This window comes from Malaclemys terrapin, chromosome 6 (assembly GCF_027887155.1).
Source record: "Malaclemys terrapin pileata isolate rMalTer1 chromosome 6, rMalTer1.hap1, whole genome shotgun sequence".
Lineage (NCBI taxonomy): Eukaryota > Metazoa > Chordata > Testudines > Emydidae > Malaclemys > Malaclemys terrapin.
The window spans coordinates 129,289,476-129,309,358 of NC_071510.1; the positions used below are offsets into that span (position 1 = coordinate 129,289,476).

Below are 19,883 nucleotides of genomic sequence, written 5' to 3' on the forward strand. Positions count from 1 at the left end.
TCCACGGTTTAATGGAACAGCTATTTCAAGTGTAACACATTCTCATCTCTAGATGATCACAATGCCAGTAATTTGAGAGAGAACACAGATTACTTAAAAAAGAATAACTTTTTGGGTCTCCTTCCAGCTAAGACAGATGTTTCATTCGAGTGTTGTCTGTCCTAATCAGATAGAAATGCAGTGCAGTTTATAAAGCAAATTAAAGGGAAGTAACTGATGCACTGAATTGTCAGATGGTTTCAGAGCTATGTTCCTGCTGCTCTTTCTTCCCCCAAGATCTCCATTTGTTCTCATAGTCTTCCCTAACTTTCCTCTTTGGCTGTTAGCTATTCTACTGATCTGTAATTTCTCCCTCTCTCTTCCTCTTCTTCCACAATATCCCCATCCTCTCCTATCACCTGCATCCCTCCCAGCTTCGTCACTCCTTCAATAACTAAAAACCTGGCACACCTATATAACCATACATCCTTCTTTTTGTAATCTTATGCACTCTTCCTCCCTCCTTCTTCCTCCACCCTCCCAATTAGTTGTTGCTCAGACTTGCTCTCTTGTCTTACATTTAGAATAAGCTCTTTGGGATAAAGATTGTATCTTACTTGTTTGGAAGGTGCCTACCACATTTTTAGACATGCAAAAATAATAATAAGCAGCTGACCATCTTTTCTCTGACTAGGCGGGAAGGATACCCACTTACTGCTGCAACCATTCAGTAAGGGCCTCTGGTACTGGGTCACTATTCTACACCGCCCAGGAGCTCAGCAAACACACCTTCAAATCACAGCTTGCATCCTGACTGTCCTTGCACTTGACTTCTTCACTACCACTCGCTAACCATCTATGGCTGTTCTGCCATTGCAGCTGTGCATGGTCTCATTTAAAGCCAACAGGATGAAATTGAAATCTCTTTATCAAATTCAATAAGTCAGCTTCCAACCTCACCTCCCACACATTCTGTTTGCAGAGTCTTTAATCTGAATCTGGATGATAGCATGAGAACGGGAGGAATCGGAGTTGACTCCAGTCGCCCCAGTGCTACGCTCCTTCCCACCCTTCAAAATTACCTGGAAAACAAACAGGACAAAACAAAGGTAAATTGTACATGCAAAACATGCACACTATTCATATCGCATATCGATTCAGAACCCCACGTATTGGTGTTCAGTGCAGCTGACAAAGGGTTTATAAAGTGAGACCGTCCGTAAGAATGTCAGTGTATTGAACTTCCATTCCTATTTGTTAAATTACTACAATAGAAAATCACGCGGAATAAATGTATGGTGGAAATGAAAAGAACAAAATGAGGCTTCAGAGGTTACTGTTAAGAACTCACGAGCAGGATGGTTTTTTTAAAAATCTATGTTCTAATCTCATCGAAAGGTTTAGTCAGCCAGAAATCTAAGCAGCATGTAATGTCGTGTGACACCACGTGCCAATCCACTCATCCATCTCTGTCCCCAGGAGCAAATGAAACATTGCCAAAGCAAGCAGCAAGGCTGACGTGATCAATTACACTCAGACTTAACTACCAAGAACAGAACAAGGAGAGAGGTGGAAGATAGGTTAAGGGACCTTCAGGGCTACAACTCTGGTTAAAGGCAACAAAGAGTCCTGTGGCACCTTAAAGACTAACAGATATATTGGAGCATAAGCTTTCGTGGGTGAATACCCACTTGCGTCTGACGAAGTGGGTATTCACCCACGAAAGCTTATGCTCCAATACATCTGTTAGTCTTTAAGGTGCCACAGGACTCTTTGTTGCTTTTTACAGATCCAGACTAACACGGCTACCCCTCTGATTCTCAACTCTGGTGAAGTCTCTGTCCCAAATCTCTGAAGAGTCACAAGATTGCTTCAGCGAGCCCACCAGCAATGGGCATCACAAGGAAACAAAATAGAGTCTATATTATAGTTTCTGGAACAATAAGAATACAATAAAATGTTAACCTAGCAAAATCAAGACACTCTTTAGATACAAATATACAGTATTCATGCCTTCGACTGGCTGTCCACTCTTAATCAGCAATCTAGTTGGCTGCTATAGCGCCTGAATATTTGTTAAACCAGAGCTAAATTCAGGGAGAGTTTGTGAACAGAGGCCAATGCATCATAAATAATGAATAATCATGAGGCATGCACTGAAGACTCTTCTAATACATTTGTAGCATGCTACTCAAGAGCATCAAATCAGTCTAAAGGCTCTTTCTGTGTTCAAAGAGCCCATGAACAATATGAAACGAGCTGTTTTGCCAAGATACCTGTGAGAACAAAACCATGTACTAACTCTTCTGTGGGCCGGATGTGATAATCTAGAGGAATGTATTAATCTACTGTATGCCAGATCTGCACTCAAATTTGCAGAAATGTCTCCAGCATATCCGGCGTTTAGAGTTAATGGAAAAACAAAACCCCAGAAGACAGTGTCCGTCGAGTGGTTTATAAATGAACAATATTGTCCCCAGTCTTAAACAATAAGTCAACTACACTATCGGATAGTTTTCAGTCCCTTACTGAGCAAAAATTAAACTACACAAAATCCAAGTCTGATGGCAGTTGGACTCAGGACCAGCTTGCTCAGTACAGGACACAGTAGAGAACTAGACTGTGCCCATGTCTTACTCAGCTGAGTAAGGGAGTAAGAAGACTGAAGCGCTGCTTGTGCTGAGTATCAGCTGTTTATCAAAAGAAAAAAGTTAGCCGCCAGCCAGCACAGTTCGTTACTCCACGTGGTTTCTCCATCATAATTCTGCTGAATCCAAAGTATTTTATAATTTCTAATTCAACTTTATTTACTTTCCAATTTACACAAAAACCATCAAACTACCCAGAAGACAGAAGGAAGAGAGAAAACAAAAGAACTGTAGGAGCCAAAGAAGGCCTCTTTGGAGAAAAACCTGGAACCATGAAGGTAAGTGAAAAATAAACTAAGCAACCACATGATCTTATTGATGTAATCCTGTCCCTCTCTCCTTGCTATTTCTGACATTTTGTTGCCTTCACTTGTTGTGCCGTGTCCAACAGACTATAAACTTTTCAGATCAGCCATCCGTGTCTTGACTTGTTTGTCAAATGCAGTGCATGCCGGTTTGTAAAGTTTACTTACATTTTCCTTTTAGAACTCTTTTTAGTGATCTAAGGTTATTGCAAAAATATTTCATACATCTCTTCTGCAAATATGAACATAGCCTTTTTTTTATATTCTAAGATATTTCAGGGTTTGTTTTGCTGAAATATTGTCATTTCTTGGGTGGTTCGTTCAACCCCTTGGCAAAGATCCCACCTGAGGTGTGGCTGTAGCAGTGACCGCTCCAAGTCAGCTTTTGATGTGCGTCACTGTAACTTGTCTGAGCTGCACATGGGCTCATTCATTAAAGGCAGTTTTGAAAGTGTCCCTTCATGCTCTGCCACCAAGCTGTTCAAAGTTGTTCTGATGCTCTTTTGGAGCCCCATAACGTGTACATTATACAACCTGGAGCAGCAACACCTGCGTATGCCAGAAATGACCTTCTCCACTCCATGGTAAACTATTTGATGAGTCAGTGCAACAGGGGTTTTAGAAGATAAAATAACCATTGACAATCAAATTACCTCTAATAGTAGGTCTACGGTATCCACTTGAACCTCACGCAGGCCAACTATTTGTACAACGTGCTTACTATCTTCTCTTGCAAAAAGTCTGCAGAGGAAACAACAGGGCTTAGTAGAAAAGGGTCATTCTGAAGAAAGTCTTATATAGTAGTAGTGATTCTGTCTACATCTCAGTGCTATAGAGAAGGGGTGCTCAAACTTTTTCAGTCGCGCTCCCACCTTACTAGTAACAGAATCTGTCCATGCCCCCTTCCCCATGACTACAAAGCCAAGGCTTTCTCAGCAGTGGAGCTTGGGCTGAAGGCGGAGGTGGGGGACAGAACTGGGAATGGGAGACGAGCTGCAGCTAGTGTCAGAGCTGGTCTGGGGGCAGAGAGGGAATGGGGCTGCGGCTGGAGCTGGGCTGGGAGTGGACAGGGAGTGAGGGCAGAGCTGGGCCTGGAGGCAGAGAAGGGCTGGGGGCTGAACAGGATTGGAGGCAGTGCTGGACTGGGGGTGCAGCAGGTCTGAAAGAGTGGCACTCCCTCCCTGCCCCCGGCCCTACCGCGCACCTGGAAGTGTGGCACTCCCTCTCTGCCCCCCATGGAGGCTGGTCCCAGCCCTGCCGCGTGCCTCCCTGAATGTTCCTCCAGGGGGCGCGCTCCACAGTTTGAGAGCCACTGCTCTAGAGAAGTACTGCAAGGAGTGACTAGCAAGGCTACAAATCAGGTTGTCATTAATATACCACTTGTCATGTATAATATGTACTTTTCAAATTTCACTGTTAAAGGGACACTGGAAGTGTTTATTAGCTGGATGTTCCTGCTAAGATGATCAGCACTCAAATAGTTAATGATGGCATTTAAATTTTCATCTTTAGATTTCAGAGTTCACACATCTCTGAGAGCTTTTGTTTCAGGCTGTCTCCAGGCTCAGGAAGATCACACTGCATCACTTATACTCAATTCATGTTTTCAAGATTATCTTCACAACCATGAAGGTTCAAAAATTCATTTAATGACAGCTTAGGTTCTGGAACATAGTTCTGTGGCAATAGGTGGATTCTGCAGCAGATCCGACAGCTGCAGAATCAGAGTACACAGGTGACTCTCTGCTACAAATTAGAGAAGTGAATGTTATGGTATAGTTGGTAATACCAACTGGTTGGCTTACGTCCAAGGAAAAGGAACTTCCACAGCCCTATGGACTATATCAAGAAGGCCTTTAAAAAGGGCTGCAGGAGAGACAACACAGAGAAACATGCTTGCCTCATGATAAGGCACAGACTCTCCTAAGCACAAGAAAGCCTCTTTGCTAAGCATTGCACCATGCTCTCAAAGTGCGCTCCCCTCAAGAGCCCCACTAGTTCCAGATGAAAGTTAAAAGCCTGGCAGGATGGTTTTATCGTTCAGCGGGATTTAGACTGAACGTTATCTTGCTTTGTTGTGTTTAGATATTTTCAGTCAGGTACGTTTTTTAATCTGAGGAACATCTTGAGATCTTTTGATTTTCCTTGGGTTTAGTGCCACTGTACTGACCTAGATACTTTTGCCACAGAATTATTAATGTCCACACTCCAAGTCACACCCTCTTCAGAAGAGAGATTAGTAAACCGCCATTTTCGGGGGGTCAGGGCCCCACTGCATTGCCAGGGCTGAGAGAAGATTGAGGAGCAGGTGGCATTTTTTCCTTTCTATGGGACTCCTATCAATAATTCATTCTGCTTCTTTTCAACTGCTCTGTGCTCCTCAGCTGTTCCTAGAGTGTGTAAAATTCCAGTTCAATCTCCGGTTACCTTGCTAAAGAAAGGTGAAAAGCTAATGGGACGGTGCCACATGATACGGTCTTGTCACTATTCATCACGAGGGGTGAAGCCTGGCAGAGCGTATCTCATACAGAGCTCATCCCTCAGATGTGTGTCTTTGCTTTGATTTATTTTATTCCAGTAGAAATAACACAAAGGGGGAGTGTCTATAGATGCTACAAAATTTAGGGCCAGATTCTACTGTGTTTACTTACATTGAGCAATACCTTACTCCATAAATAGCTCCATTTAAATCAATTTCACTTATTAGAAAATTGAATTCTGTTCAATCCAACTCCATAATGAAATAACAAACTGATGTATCATCCTTTTTTCACAGCAGCGTCTCTTATTTAAATACCTTCTCCTTCCATTTAGCAGGTCATAAAGCTGTCCACAGTAGATCTCATAAAAACTGATCCATACACGGAGCTCTCTCCTTGACTGGGTTGCCTCTAGTTGTCTAAAGATGTCTTTAGCAGCCAGTGCATAGAGTCCTGGGTTCTGGTGGCTCCCTATCATAGTGTAAGTCTTGCCAGCACCAGTCTGTCCATATGCAAAGCAAGTGGCGTTGCCTCTGTAAAGATAATTTTTATTTTTAGTACTACATCTGATCCATTGAGGTCTATTAAAAGAGATTCTGCAATATTAATATCTATACACACTGCTGACCCTCAGCGATGGGATTTTATCATTCATAGCCATCTGAGATCCTGAAAAATACGATCTGTTATATCAGAGATTCTCAAATTGTGTTCTGTGGACAGTGGGTTAGAGACACAGTGCTGACTCTTGTCCTTGTTTCCAGGTGCTAAAACCACATTAAAAGAAGCTAAAAATGCATTAAATACTTTTGCGGTACACCTCTACCTCGATATAACACTGACCCCGGGAGCCAAAAAATCTTACCGCATTATAGGTGAAACCACGTTATATTGAACTTGCTTTGATCCGCCGGAGTGCGCAGCCCCATCCCCCCGGAGCACTGCTTTACCGTGTTATATCCGAATTCGTGTTCTATCGGGTCGCGTTATATCAGGGTAGAGGTGTATTACTTTTCCACGTAAAAAACTGTAGCTACCACAGGGATGTTATGTGATCATGAGTGGGGGAAAGGACTGATTGTGAATTGAAGGAGAGCAAGTCTGCATGATTATGAAAGCAAGGAGTAGGGTGTTCATGAAGCCACTTCCATATTAACATATGGTCCACTCAATGAAAAAAGCTTAACAACCCCAGCACTACACTTTGCATGTTGAAGTTTGCTTACCTCAGTTTACTCTCAGTTGCTGTATTTTTGTCTATGGGTGTATCACTTTAACCTTACATGAACAATGTCCATAAAATGCAAACTAATTCTAAGTGACTACACAGCAAGTTATCCTCCCCTCTTAGATTTCCGTTCCCTTTCCCCAAAGGCCTGATTCATGTAAACCCTACAATAAGAACACTGGTGATAAAATTTCTGGCCCGGCTGATGACACTCGGAGCTTCTTGATAACAGAAAGCTTCATCTTGTTAAGTTTCCAGTACAAACATGTAATTCCTTTCCATCAAGAGGTCAAAATGAAATTAAGACCTATTCAAGCTTGCTGTTCTCTGTACTCAAATACAATTATACATGTAAAACGACCCTGACTTTTCCATTAACCAGAAGGTATATTAAAATTCTCTCTCTAAATATAAATAAGTAAATAAAATAAAGATAAACCACAGTTTTATTGATAAAGTGTATAATTCCTTTATACTACTGTGAACGATATACATACATCTCAAAGTGCTTTATAAACATACTCACAACAGTCCCATGAAGGTGTTTTATTTCTCTTTTACAGATGGGTAAAACTGAGCAACTGAGTTCTATGTGACTTACTCTAAATCACAAGAAAGTCTGTTAGAGCAGAGAATTAGGATCCTGGAATCCTGACACCGAATCTCTTGTTCTAACTAGACCAAACTGCCTCCCTAGTAATCCTTGGTGTCTGATTGTGCACTCCTTCTGCCGACAAATCTCCCACTGAATACAAGGGGAGTTTTGCCTGAATAAGGACTGCAGGGTCAGGCCCTTAGTTTGTCAAAATTGTATATACAGACATTTTTCTATATTTTGTGTACACACACACACACACACACACACTTAAAAAAACAGGGTAAGTTGAAAAGGTGAAATTAATGTTTTTTAGAGAAAACTTAAGTTGCACCAAAGTCATACATTAAAAATGAAAACTAAAAGGAAGAAATGCAAGCAATGGCTCCCTACCCGTTAAAAATGTGCTGAATGAGGGGGTGAGCAGTCTTCATATACACATCCTGATTGGTACATGCCTCCCCAAAGACTTCATCAAAATAAAAAACATGCTGAAAAATAAATGTGATTTTTATACGAAAAGAAATTTCTCTCAGTTCTCCTTTACCCCATAATGTGTAGCACATGCTATGGGCCTGATCCAAAGCTAACTAAAGTCAACCGAAGTCTTTCCATTGACTTCAGGAAGCTTTGGAGCTGGGCCTAAGTGACCAACTAAAACTCACTTTTCAGCAGCATGCAGCCACAACCCACCAAGAAACAGAATATGCAAGTAGAAAATTAAGAGAAGATTCTGTGTCCCCCCGCCCCATTATCTTCAAGCAGAACGTATAGCAGCCAAGAAACAAAAGCACGAGAGTAACTTAAAAAGAAAATTAATCTATTCCTGAAATGAACCAACCCACAGCAACACAGTATGGTTATATAGTCGAGAGGATCAAAGTCAGGTCATAGATCCATTGTGATCTATTCCACACACTTCAAATGCTTTGTGCTGGAGAGGATCAAACCATTCACATGCAAAGCTGGATTTTACTATCTGAGAAGCAGGAGAACTCCTGCACTTAGGGCCGGCTCTAAAGCCCACTGAAGTCCATGAAAAGATATTTGTTGATTTAAGTGGACTTTGGATCAGCCCTTGCAGATTTTAAATTTTGCTTAGTGGGGTAGCTTTATAAGATACACATCTCACTTCAGTGAGGGCCCCGCCAGGACAGCGTCTATAACATTATATTTCAGTACAGTACAAAGAAAACAGCGCTGGGCAATCTCAAATAGAAGAGTTGCAGAACTGATGACTACATAAATTATGCATAAATGATCCACACTAACATATATGCAAATCTAAATCAGTTTCAGTAAGGCTACGGCATATTTCTGCTTGCACTACAGTGATTTATAGCAAGATTTGTTTTGACAGTATTGCCAGAATATAATTTAGCTGGGGAGATTTATTTCAGCATTTAGATGCCAAGGTGATAGGCATTTATATAGCACCTAAGATAGCTAGCTACATGGAGACTGAGGGAGTGGAATTACAGCATGTATCTGTTTGTAAAAGGTGACATATAAATGGTGCCTGAGAGAGTTAGCAAATTTAATTTTACTACCCTGACCAGTTGTTGCCAGTCCTCAGATTATAAAAATAACACACACTCGGGTCAGGATAGCTTGCTGCTCTCTAGAAATCAGTTCTGTTCCTGGTGCTGTCAGTCAGAATGAGAATTTGAACTATGGCAGCAGAAGGTACCCAGGATTTAGAAACAAAGACCAAATGAGAACTGCACTTTGAAAAGCATTTGGCTCTGGAGTGAGAGAAAACTAGGAAAGAAGCAGAGGACTTGTGTGACGCATTAAAATAGAACTACTGCACTGAAGTCCTGTGGAAAGGGGCTATAGGGAACTCAGCATTCTAGACCCTGGCAGAGGGTCCTCTTTTGGCACCCGGGGATCAGAAAAAGGATGTTCATTTTTTGAGGAGCAAGGTAGACAGGGAGCAAATGATAGTTTTTAGAGAAAAAAGGTCTTTATTGGGGATTACAATTCTGTGCTCGCTTCTCCTCTCACACATTTGTGTAAATCAAGAGTAATTCTAATGGATTTACATGGGATGAGTGAGAGAAGAACCCAGAAATGTGTTTAATGTGAAAAAGAAAAAGGTTTTTTTTATTTCCATTATTGAAATCCCAAGCCTGTTTTCATCTCTCACTTGACTGTTAATGCATTACGCTGTCGCTCCACCATTCAGGCAGCTAGCACACTACTCCTACGTATTATAAATGGAAAGGGGTTTTAAGAGCAAAACAAGCTCACATTACCTGCAAAATATACTGGGTAAGATCAACTGCCTCCTTCTTCTCATGGAGAAGAAGAGTTTCTTTATCTTCCACTCTGATGATATTAACTTCCCCCCGCCGCTCCTCTCTCAGGCCCAGCGGGCGTTTTCTGACACACACTCGGATTTTGTCAGTCTCTGTCCATGGCATCTCCTTCTCAGCGGTACTAGATCTAGAACAGGATCACAAATTTGTGTTTAAAAAAAAAAAAAAAGAGGATGCTAGACAATTCAAATTATCCATGGACTGGGCCATAAACTCAATTTTTAGCTGTTACTGTTTCGTGAAGCTAGCCCCTTTTCTCTCATTTTGAAAGCTCTCCAAGAATTAGACATTCTAAATGGGAAAGCTTCTATTGTTTCTCTTAAAAGCGGGGACGCAATTCTTTTGGGTACTTTTGTTAAAGTGACAGCACTGATTTTTTTTACATCTTATTTTCCTTGTAATTCTGAGCCTATTGCTGACCCAGCATAACTTCGGGTGGCCACAAACGGATGATCCAAAATAACATAAGATCCCATTTTCTGGAGATTGTTCTGACCAGGAATTTCTTTGGACTTTTTCACAATAAGATTGCCCTGCCCCAGGCGATGACATAGTCTTTGCCTCTCATAACAGACCTAGCTCTCTTAATAGATCTCCACACAGCTTTCGTTAATATCAGTCTCTCTTTGTCCTTCTTGAATACTTTCATTAAGAAACCTGTGGCTCTTGCAGTCTCTTCTCCTGGCCTGAATGCTGTTCTTCTAATCATTCCTTTTCATTTTGGGTCAAGGCTTACACCTTCCCACTACCCCCTTCACTGTGGAATACCACAAGCTTTTTCCTTTAGCACCCTTTCTTGTCTCACTGCCAGTTTCAGCTGTGGACACAACTTGTGTGTGGTTGGCATCCAGCATTATAGATCTTTCAACATACCCGTTAATCCTTCTCTTTTCCATCGGCCTGTGTCTCTACTTTGCCAGCTTCTGGCTCCACCATAACTGTCTATTACTCAGTGCTTCAGAGACTGAAGTCTGATTAGTTGGTAAGAAGCCCCTTCTCCCACATCTCTAATATCTGTCACACTCCATCATTCAGATATAACCCCTATGTTCCAAGGCCATAAATCTCAGTCAAACTTGATTCTGAATGATCTTTTCCTCCCACATTTCCCTTGGCTGTAAATCTGCCCATTACCATCCCTATGGTGTTGCTAGAATTCATACCTCTTTGACCCTTAAATTCTGATCACATAATAATTAGTTGTATTAGGACAGTAGCACCCACAATGTGCAAGGTGCTGTATAACCTGATCATGAGACATTGTCTATAACCTGAAATGCTCAGTCTAACAAGAACTAAGGAGGAGAGGGGTACGATCTATAATCAGAGCAGTTGTGTTGCCTGCCAAGTCTACTTCAACTCTCTTCCCGCCACCCTCAGAGATATTAAGGGTACGTCTACGCTAGTCTAGACGCGATAAATCGACCCCTGAGCGTTCTCCCGTCGACTTCTGTACTCCAGCTCGGTGAGAGGCGTAGGCAGAGTCGACGGGGAAGCGGCAGCAGTCGACTCACCGTAGTGAAGACACCACGGTAAGTTGATCTAAGTACGTCGACTTCAGCTATGTTATTCACGATTCCCCCCACCCCCAATGTAAACCAGGCCTAAGTCATTTCTTCTCTAGCTGATTAACCCACTGCGTAAAACACCTTGACATACAATGTATGGAAGATGTGTCCTTAAAATAAAGTGCATCATTTCCAATTTTCAAGCACTCTTCAGCCAAATGAAAAATGATTTTCCAGCTGGCTCTGAATGTGAATTAGAGTCAGTAACTATCATTTTAATCAAACCCTTGCCTTACCTGAAAGTAAAATTTCTGTCCTGATGTCCAAAAGCTCTTTTGAAATCTTTTAATGCACAACTTTAAAGCAAACGTGCACTAGACTTCCATTATATTAAAAACAACAATATAACAAGGGTATTTGTACCAGCTCTTCCACTTTTATTGGGACAATAGGCTTGTGATTTCAATGCTATTGTATTGCCAGTTTTGATTAATCTAAAAGTACAGTGCTCAGAAATAAATGTTGAGGTGTTTTCTCAAGGGGAAAAGAGGTTTCCATTCAAATACAGGGCTTGATCCTATAGCTCTTAGTCAAACATGTATTCCCATCAATTTTCCTCTGTAGAACTTCTCACATGAATAAGGATTATGGTCTCTATATTTGAATGGAAACCTCTTCACCCTTGAGAGAACATTACAGTTGAGATCATCTGACGTGCTTGAGATAAAAGTCCCCTCTTGATACAGGGGGTCCCTGGTATACATTTGGGTTGCATTCCTGAAAGGGGCGATGGATACTGAAACGATGGATACCGGGGAATTTTTCCCCATAAGAAATAATGGCCCACCCCGCCTTTTCCCGTGCAGTTCCGCCCCCTTCTTCAAGCGCACCCCGTCCCCGCGCCTCCTGAATGCCAGGGGAAACACCGAAAGAAAAGCCACGCAAAAGGTGAAGTGACAGATATGCGGATCGGAACCAACGTGAATCGGAACAGGTTCCCCTATTGACGAGCGATGGATACGCAAAACGACGGATAAGGGGGAGACGTATACCGAGACGTATACCGATATTATCATAGAATATCAGGGTTGGAAGGGACCTCAGGAGGTATATAGTCCAACCCCCTGCTTATGCAAGGTGGCTATACTGAAAAATATGAGAAACTGACCAGAACAAAGGCAAAACGAAAGCATAAGCACCGCAAGATACTAAAGCTTTTTCTTATCCAATTCTGGTAAATAGCAGTTGGTGAATTCAACTGAATCTTTTTTTACCAGTGTTGGAAAGTCCCAAGTGCTAATTAATGTTTCCCTCCCCACAGGATTTTCCATCCCCCTTGTAGAAGTTATGTATTGTTTGATTCTAGTTATACATAATGTTCATTTAGAGTCTATGAAGAAGGATCTTCCTTTTTAAACTCCTAAAGGCGTGATTAACTGTGCCAGTTAACTCCAACCATAGTGAAATAAAAGTTAATAGTTATTACCTGATACAAGAATGAGGTAGTCCATAATTATACCCGGAAATATGAGTTACTCTTTGTATGATGGGAGCTTCAGAATCCCCCAATAGAGGGGCAATATTATTTGATGAATATATTGTAGGACAGTCCAGTTCATTGTGTGTGCATGTTCCAGGAACATTCAGGATGTCTCTTCTGGTTATTTTATTGTCCTCTGAGTCCCCTGGTAGAACATGTCCTAACATTTCCACCAAACTTTCCTTCTCTTTGTTAGCACAGAAATCAGAGAAACTCTGCAATTCAAGTTCACAGACTTTACCTGTTCCATCCTTTTTCTCAAAGAGGGACTCAAAATGTAGTTGTCTACGAGGACCTGACCTGGTCACCTGAGGTTGGATGTAGAGGTCACATGGTTGAAAATCTTGCTTGGTTGTGTCTGCGCCTTCCTCTTCTTCCTGCATAATTTTGATGATTCTAATGAGTTGAAAGAGGCGCTTGCGATCATTCATGTTATGGACCCCTAGTTTGGCATAATCTTTCATGGCAATCTTGGCTAGTTCATCTATCTTCTGAAGGCCAAGGGCAACAAACTGAGGATAATATTTTTCAAGTTCTGCCTCACAAAGGCATTCGTACAGACACGATGCCATCTTCAATTTAAGCTCTATTAGAAATCAAATGAAAGAAACATTAGATCCATACAAAACAGTCATAGCGGACAAAGAAAAAACATAGCATTTCCCCAGCTATCTATAGATGTTATTATCTACAACTAGGCTAGGCACAAATTAAAATCCAGGCTGCCATAGACTGAACTGTCTGACATTATGAAATGTAGTAACTGGAAAAAATATACCAAATGAAGGGAAAGCAAATTATTTCTATACATACAAAAATGTACAATAAAACAACAAACAGAGACATACACATATCCACAGTCACTTACTGCTGCAGACTCCCTGCACTTGTGCTGTCTACTCAATGAATGCCACAGGCTACGGAAACCCAGTCCACCAGCTACAGAATGTAACGTGCCTAATTTTAGATGCTCAACTTAATGTCCAGGCATGTGGTCCTATTGATATACTTTTGTTAATTAATCATGGGTAAGAAGTGGATAAGGACAGATTCAAAGATCAAGCCTAAAAGGTAAAGGATTATAATATGTATTATATCTAGAAAAAACACACTCTACAGCATAGACATAGATACATGCTTTCTTTTTTAAGTTTAGATTTCCTGTGAATTCTGTGGACCATGTGCATTTTCTCAGCTGTATTTGACAGGAACATATTATCCATAAACCAAAATGTACTGTAGCCTCTCCAAATCTGTATAAAGTTATTGGAACTCCATACTCAGGTTTTCTGGAAATATTTGAAAAATATCCGGCATTGTAGTTAAATATGTGAAAATTACTCTCAATTCTCAAACCTTTGTCTTCCTACCATGATGTATTTTGCAAATGTTTATTTCCAGCACGATTAACATCTGCAAACATTCTCAACTTATTGTATAAGAAAAACAAATCCTAAAACTACCTATATCCTTGCCTATATATATGAAAATATCTTTCTAGATGTTGGTACATAATCTAAAACCAATGGGCCTTCACTCCTGACTGGAGATTTTTGACTGTTAACATCAGCCTACAAATAAGAAATTGTGTGTTACTAAAAGCCTTCCGCCCCCACCAGTAATGCTGGTTACATTCATTTCCACAGTAAGGGCACGTCTTCACTACCCGCCGGATTGGCGGGTAGCAATCGATCTATTGGGGATCTACTTATCGCATCTAGTGAAGACGTGATAAAATCGATCCCTGAACGCTCTGCCGTCGACTCCGGAAATCCACCGTGGCAAGAGGCAGAAGCGGAGTCAACGGGGGTGCGGCAACGGTCGACTTGCCGCCATCCTCACAACCAGGTAAGTCGACCTAAAATACGCAACTTCAGCTACGCTATTCACGTAGCTGAAGTTGCGTATCTTAGGTCGACTTGACACACACCCCCCGTAGTGTAGACCTAGCCTAATATATTGTTTAAGAACTCCCCCCCCCCCAAAATCTTCACCTGCTATCATTAAAATCAATGGCAAACTAAGTCTGTCTAGTAAAAATATACCTTCTGTCTAACACTATGCTGACTGAATAGGATATTGCAGAAATTTAAAAGCTGCATTAGACTTAGGAGCAGGGGTCTGATTTATAAAGAAGGATCAACCAGAATAAAATTACCAGTGGCTGAGCAATAAAACTTAACAAGTTTGAAGGCAAAACCACTGTTAAATGGGGAGTCCTAATCAATGTTTCGGTGGGAAATTCCAAGTAAAGATAGAGCTGCTGCTGAGATTATTAGTTCCTCAGGAAAAAACAGAACAGAGAATTAAAAGAGAAAGGTGTGAGGAATCCAATAGCTCAAGTAATCTAGCCGCCATACACAGTATGGGTGGAATGTTTAAAAGCACTCAGCATTCTGCTAACTCTACTATTTTGGAAGTTAATGGGAGAAAGTTAAGCCATCGTTATCCCAGCCTATATGTTCAAACAGTAACTCTAGTTAGGATCCCGCTCACTGGTACAGATGACCTTGTCTGTGTGGTGAAAAGAGTAAATGGAACACTAGGCTGGCAAACTCATTTCAGATGCCAAGAATCATAGACGTTCAAGATGGAAAAGATCTGTTAGATTCCATGTTTCATAGATTCTTAGATTCATAGATTCTAAGACTGGAAGAGACCTTGAGAGGTCATCAAGTCCAGTCCCCTGCCCTCATGGCAGGACCAAATACTGTCCATTTCTTGTTGGCCAGTGCAGGATTATGCCCTAGATTATATTTACCATCTTTATATTACATATAATATTAAACACAAACACATTAACAGCAGCATAAAAAAGCCAGTTACAATATTTACTCCCATATAACTGAATTGGGTTCAGCTTTATGGAGACTGAAAGAAGGGAAAATAGGCAGACTTGTCTGGGTACAGAAGTTATGAGATTTTTTTTTTTTAAGTTCCAAGATTCTATAAGAAATTAAGTTTTTATATATATTCCATGATGAAGTATACAAAGAGTTGAATGGCTTTTTCCCCCTAAAAAGAATAATTTAATGTATGTAATAATTTTTAGGCATCAAGAAGAGTACACATTTTGATTTTCAAACAAAAATTCAATTCTTCAAAAAAATTGCTTTCTTGTTTCATTTCTTAAGAGGGGCTAGCCCAGTTATTTGCATGTTTTCTAGAAACACTACATTGTTAACTCCAGTGCCATCTGCTGGTGAAGGAGACTTCCCTGATTTTCTTATCATGAATAACCATCAGTCTTCTGAGTTTTCATCAGGATGCAAGTACATGCATTTTGTACACATCAGGCAATGATGTTCTCTCAAGCAAAAATCTAAAACAACATACTTCATTGCAATATTTTAATATCAAAGCCTGATCTTGCTCCCATTGAAGTCAATGGCACAACTTCCAATGGGAACAGAATGGAGCCCCAATCCTAGGATCTGTTAAACTACTTGATTATGAAATACATTTGGAAAAAGGGGAGCTGTTTCTGTGCAAGTTGAGTTTTCTATCGAAACATATTTATAAGGTCAAGCCACATCAAGTGTAGAGAGCAATTTGTCACTGAATTTGTTTTAGATTTCTGTTCTTCATAGAAACACAGGGTGCTTTGCAACTCTTTGCAATTCAAAGTGGTTGCCATTCACATCTTTGGATGGCACAAAGATTCAGCTTTAGTTTGTAATGCTCACATTCATCTCATGCAAAGTGACACAGTTGGTTTGACAGAAGACACTGAAACAGGCCTGTCATATCAAAAATGAAACATATTGAATCTGTTACCTACAGTACCCTAGTTACTAATATACATGCAACCTGACAGAGGGATAGTTATTGACTCTTCTAAGTTTCAGATTTGAAACATCCAGGATCTCTGGCTTAGGGACAGTAAGCGAGGGCCTGTCTGCTGTGCCTGGACATTAAAAATGCCATGCTATTTTTGTATAAGAGGGGCTTGCTGGAATGTCCTCAGCCAAAGTGTTACACACTCACAATGCAGTGCTGTGTGCCAAATAACCATTTGGCTCCATTTCAGTACCAATATATGTAAGTTGAAAAGCATTATGAGACTATAAAACAATATTATCATAACCTATATCCAAAACTTAGTGTAAAGTGCTACACGTTTTCTTATACTATGAACTTATCTTCTGACAATCCCGTGCCTGTTAAATTTGCTGGAACAGATGGCTAATATACATATAAGCAAAACAACAGAAAAATAGTGATGTAATGCAGTACTTTAGTTTTATATCATTATATATAGTTTTGGCATCATAATCATAGCATCACACCATGAATGGTTTGTCATCAGAAAAGAATTCCAGTGCGTGGTATTAGATGTTTGCTTTTCTCAAAAAAGACATACAGATAGAGAAAAACTGGGCAACAGGAGTGGATGCCAATGGAAACCTTGTTTTCAGAAGCCAGGGAATTTGCTAGACAATCCGCCTCTTACCACAAAATTGTGCTCTAGGATTAGAGCCATCATTTAAAAATGTTTCTAATAATAATAACCATAATCATAAATTAGCTCTTATAGACTTTCTCATCCACAGCTCTCAAAGTACTTTACACACCAGAGTATCTTTATCCCCATTTCAGACATGGGGAAATGGAGGCACAAAGTGGTGACAACCTTAAAAATGTGAACAAATGCAATGATGCCTTTCAAATCAACAGGTGTAAGGGAGGCATGAAATGTCTGCCTTCAAGTCAGTGGCGTGTTAGCTCTAAAGCTTAATGTATGCAGTATTGTTCTAGCCATGTTGGTCCCAGAATATTAGAAAGACAAGGTTGGTGAGGCCAGCTTGAAAGCTTGTCTCTCTCACCAACAGATATTGGTCAAATAAAAGATATTACGCCACCCACCTTGTCTCTCTAAATCTTAATGATAGTTTAATTGCTAATGTTTTACTCATGGTGATTTTAGTTGATGTCAGACAAGGTTAACTAATAATTGGTGATCTATGTCCTACAACCTTGTTTACCTATTTGCATGGTGCCTATCACTGCAGTATCCCTGGCTTTTTAAACTACTTTTTAAAAACAAGTTCATGAATGTGAGGAACTGGGAGACACAGAATAGGCAAGTCCTATGCATGTTACCTCTCCAGCTCACAGTTCTACCAACACATCTCACTTGTCATCTGCAACAATACTACTCCAGCCCTGAAACTCTCTTGAGCACAGACTGCCAATCATGCCAAAGTTCTTGGTGGTTTTATGAAGTATATAAATAGGGACTAGAATGAGACCAGTCTAGCCAGACAATTCTGCATTGGCCTCGGGTGCAAGGGTAGAGATAAACTACATGACCTCATAGATCTCACTCCATCTCTAGCTTCTTTGAACTCCAAACTGATTTTCAGCTGTAGTCCAAGGCTGAATCTGAACTCAGGACTCTAGAGGTGAAAGGCTAATGCAGTGGTCCCCAAACTGGGGGGCATGCCTAGCAGGGCACAGAGGAATGTTCAAGAGGGCTTGCGGCAGTGCTCGGCCCCCACAAGGGTGGGGAGTGAGCGCCATGCTTCCAGCCTCACTCCGCCCCCAGACCAGCTCCACCTCTGTCCCGTTCAGCCCCCAGTCCTGCTCCACCTCCAGGCCCAGCTCTGCCTTCACACCAGATACGTTCCCAGTACCACTCCTCCCCCCTGCTCCACTCTCAGACCAGTTCTGCCTCTAGCCCCAGCTCTTCCCCCATCCCCAGTTCTTCCCCCAGCTCCACCTTCAGCCCAAGCTCCGCTGCTGAGGAAGCCTTGGCTGTGCAGTAATGAAGGGGGCGGGGCGGGCGTGGAGAGATTCCATTAATGGTAAGGGGGAGCATGACTGGAAAGTTTGTGCACTACTGGACAAGTGCACTATCCCATTACACTCTGCAAGGTATTTTACATTTCTCTGACCATTTGTAGTTCCCTATCAATTATTATGATCTGTATTACATCAGTGGCTAGAGGTGCCAGCCATGGCAAGGCTCCATTGTGCTAAGCACTGTACAAGACATATAGTAAAAGACAGTCCCTTCAACAAAGAGCTCACAATTGTAGTGAATACAAAATGCAATAGGTGGGGGTAGGAACCAAACAGGTGCAAAAGTGTGAGAGGGAATGGGGTAACAGTAATACGAGCACAATTTCCCATAAATTAGTTATGTGATTTGTGGATATAAAATATTTATCAGAGCAGAGGGCACATTTGTAAGGCCACAATATTATACCATGCTACTCACTATGTATTTATGCGCCTTGATATTATATACTTCTATATGTTGCTGGAACAAGAATTATACAAGCCCATTTTGAAGAAACAGGGAAGAAAGCTGAACACTGGAAAAGGACAACTGTTTACATATTCTAGTATGAGAAAAGCATTCGGAAGAGGAGCATATATCTTCCATGTTATCCAATAAACATTTTACATCTGGACAATGAAAAACTATTTCTATTCTCCCCATACACCAGGTTTCCTAATTCCTATGTTACTGATACATTAATGATCGTGCCCCAATCTGGTAATTGGACTACCATTAAATTTAAGCGTGATCTGAAACGGATTAAAAAGCCACAACCAAACACAAATTTTGTTCTTTTGAAATAAATTAGGGTTTTTTTAATTTACAAAAGCCTGCTAATTATTATAATCATTCCCTCTTATTAATTATAGGCTGATGACCTCAGCAGAAGAGACTCCATTCCACAGCTGATACTCGACAACTGCTTAAAACAACAGCTGAATGGAGATGGGAAATGTCTAATATTCAACCACATGCTAATGAAAAATAATCTGTGGGTTATATTAGGATGCTGATTATTTGAAAATTGTGCCTAGGCTCCTCCTGTAGGCAATGCTTCCAAATGGTTTAGAATGTTTGTTTCATTTTGTAACTACATAAAGGCAAGTTGCTGTATGTTTGAAGTTATCCTTTCACTCTGTGTATGTGTTTACTAAATCAGTTTCATAGCAACCAACTTCCTCTGTATTTATAGTTTCCCCAACTCAAAAGCCCCCACATTTCACCAATTGCTTAGATTTTCCAGTTCAGTGGAGAAGAAAAAATCAGAATCAATTTAGGCTCTGTCATGGAGACGCTCTCGGTCGGACAATTCTGAGCAGTTCATCTCATTGCACGGTGCTCTTAAAGAGTGAATGGGTAAGAGGGCATATGGTTTTCAGAGAGGTACATGAACGTGATCCGGTCACTATTGCTAGTGCACACAAAGAGAAAGTGCCAGGCACTCAGATGTGGTGGGGGCCATAAAAGTAGATAGACTGGGTATGTCAGTGA

General features: G+C 40.9%; 1 protein-coding gene and 1 long non-coding RNA gene across 4 annotated transcripts in view; one reads left to right on the top strand and one right to left on the bottom strand.

Moving 5' to 3' along the window:
- KIF24 (kinesin family member 24) overlaps positions 1-19,883 on the bottom strand; it is a 38,628-nt gene that overhangs the window by 16,977 nt on the left and 1,768 nt on the right. Inside the window, exons 1-7 of one of the 3 annotated variants that reach the window (XM_054033107.1) lie at positions 13,473-13,514; positions 12,551-13,190; positions 9,494-9,683; positions 7,629-7,726; positions 5,730-5,945; positions 3,586-3,673; positions 940-1,061 (exon numbers count right to left, since the gene is read on the bottom strand). In XM_054033107.1, coding sequence (XP_053889082.1) covers positions 940-1,061; positions 3,586-3,673; positions 5,730-5,945; positions 7,629-7,726; positions 9,494-9,683; positions 12,551-13,176 — 1,340 coding nt within the window. In that variant the 5' untranslated portion in view covers positions 13,177-13,190; positions 13,473-13,514. Of the gene's footprint in view, positions 1-939; positions 1,062-3,585; positions 3,674-5,729; positions 5,946-7,628; positions 7,727-9,493; positions 9,684-10,429; positions 10,498-12,550; positions 13,191-13,472; positions 13,515-19,883 lie in introns of those variants that run through there. The other 2 variants (XM_054033106.1, XM_054033108.1) reach the window with 2 other exon arrangements.
- Positions 1,007-19,415, top strand: LOC128839820 (uncharacterized). The gene is made up of 3 exons (XR_008445534.1): positions 1,007-1,088; positions 2,826-2,905; positions 19,262-19,415. It is a non-coding gene; the product is annotated as an uncharacterized LOC128839820 (long non-coding RNA).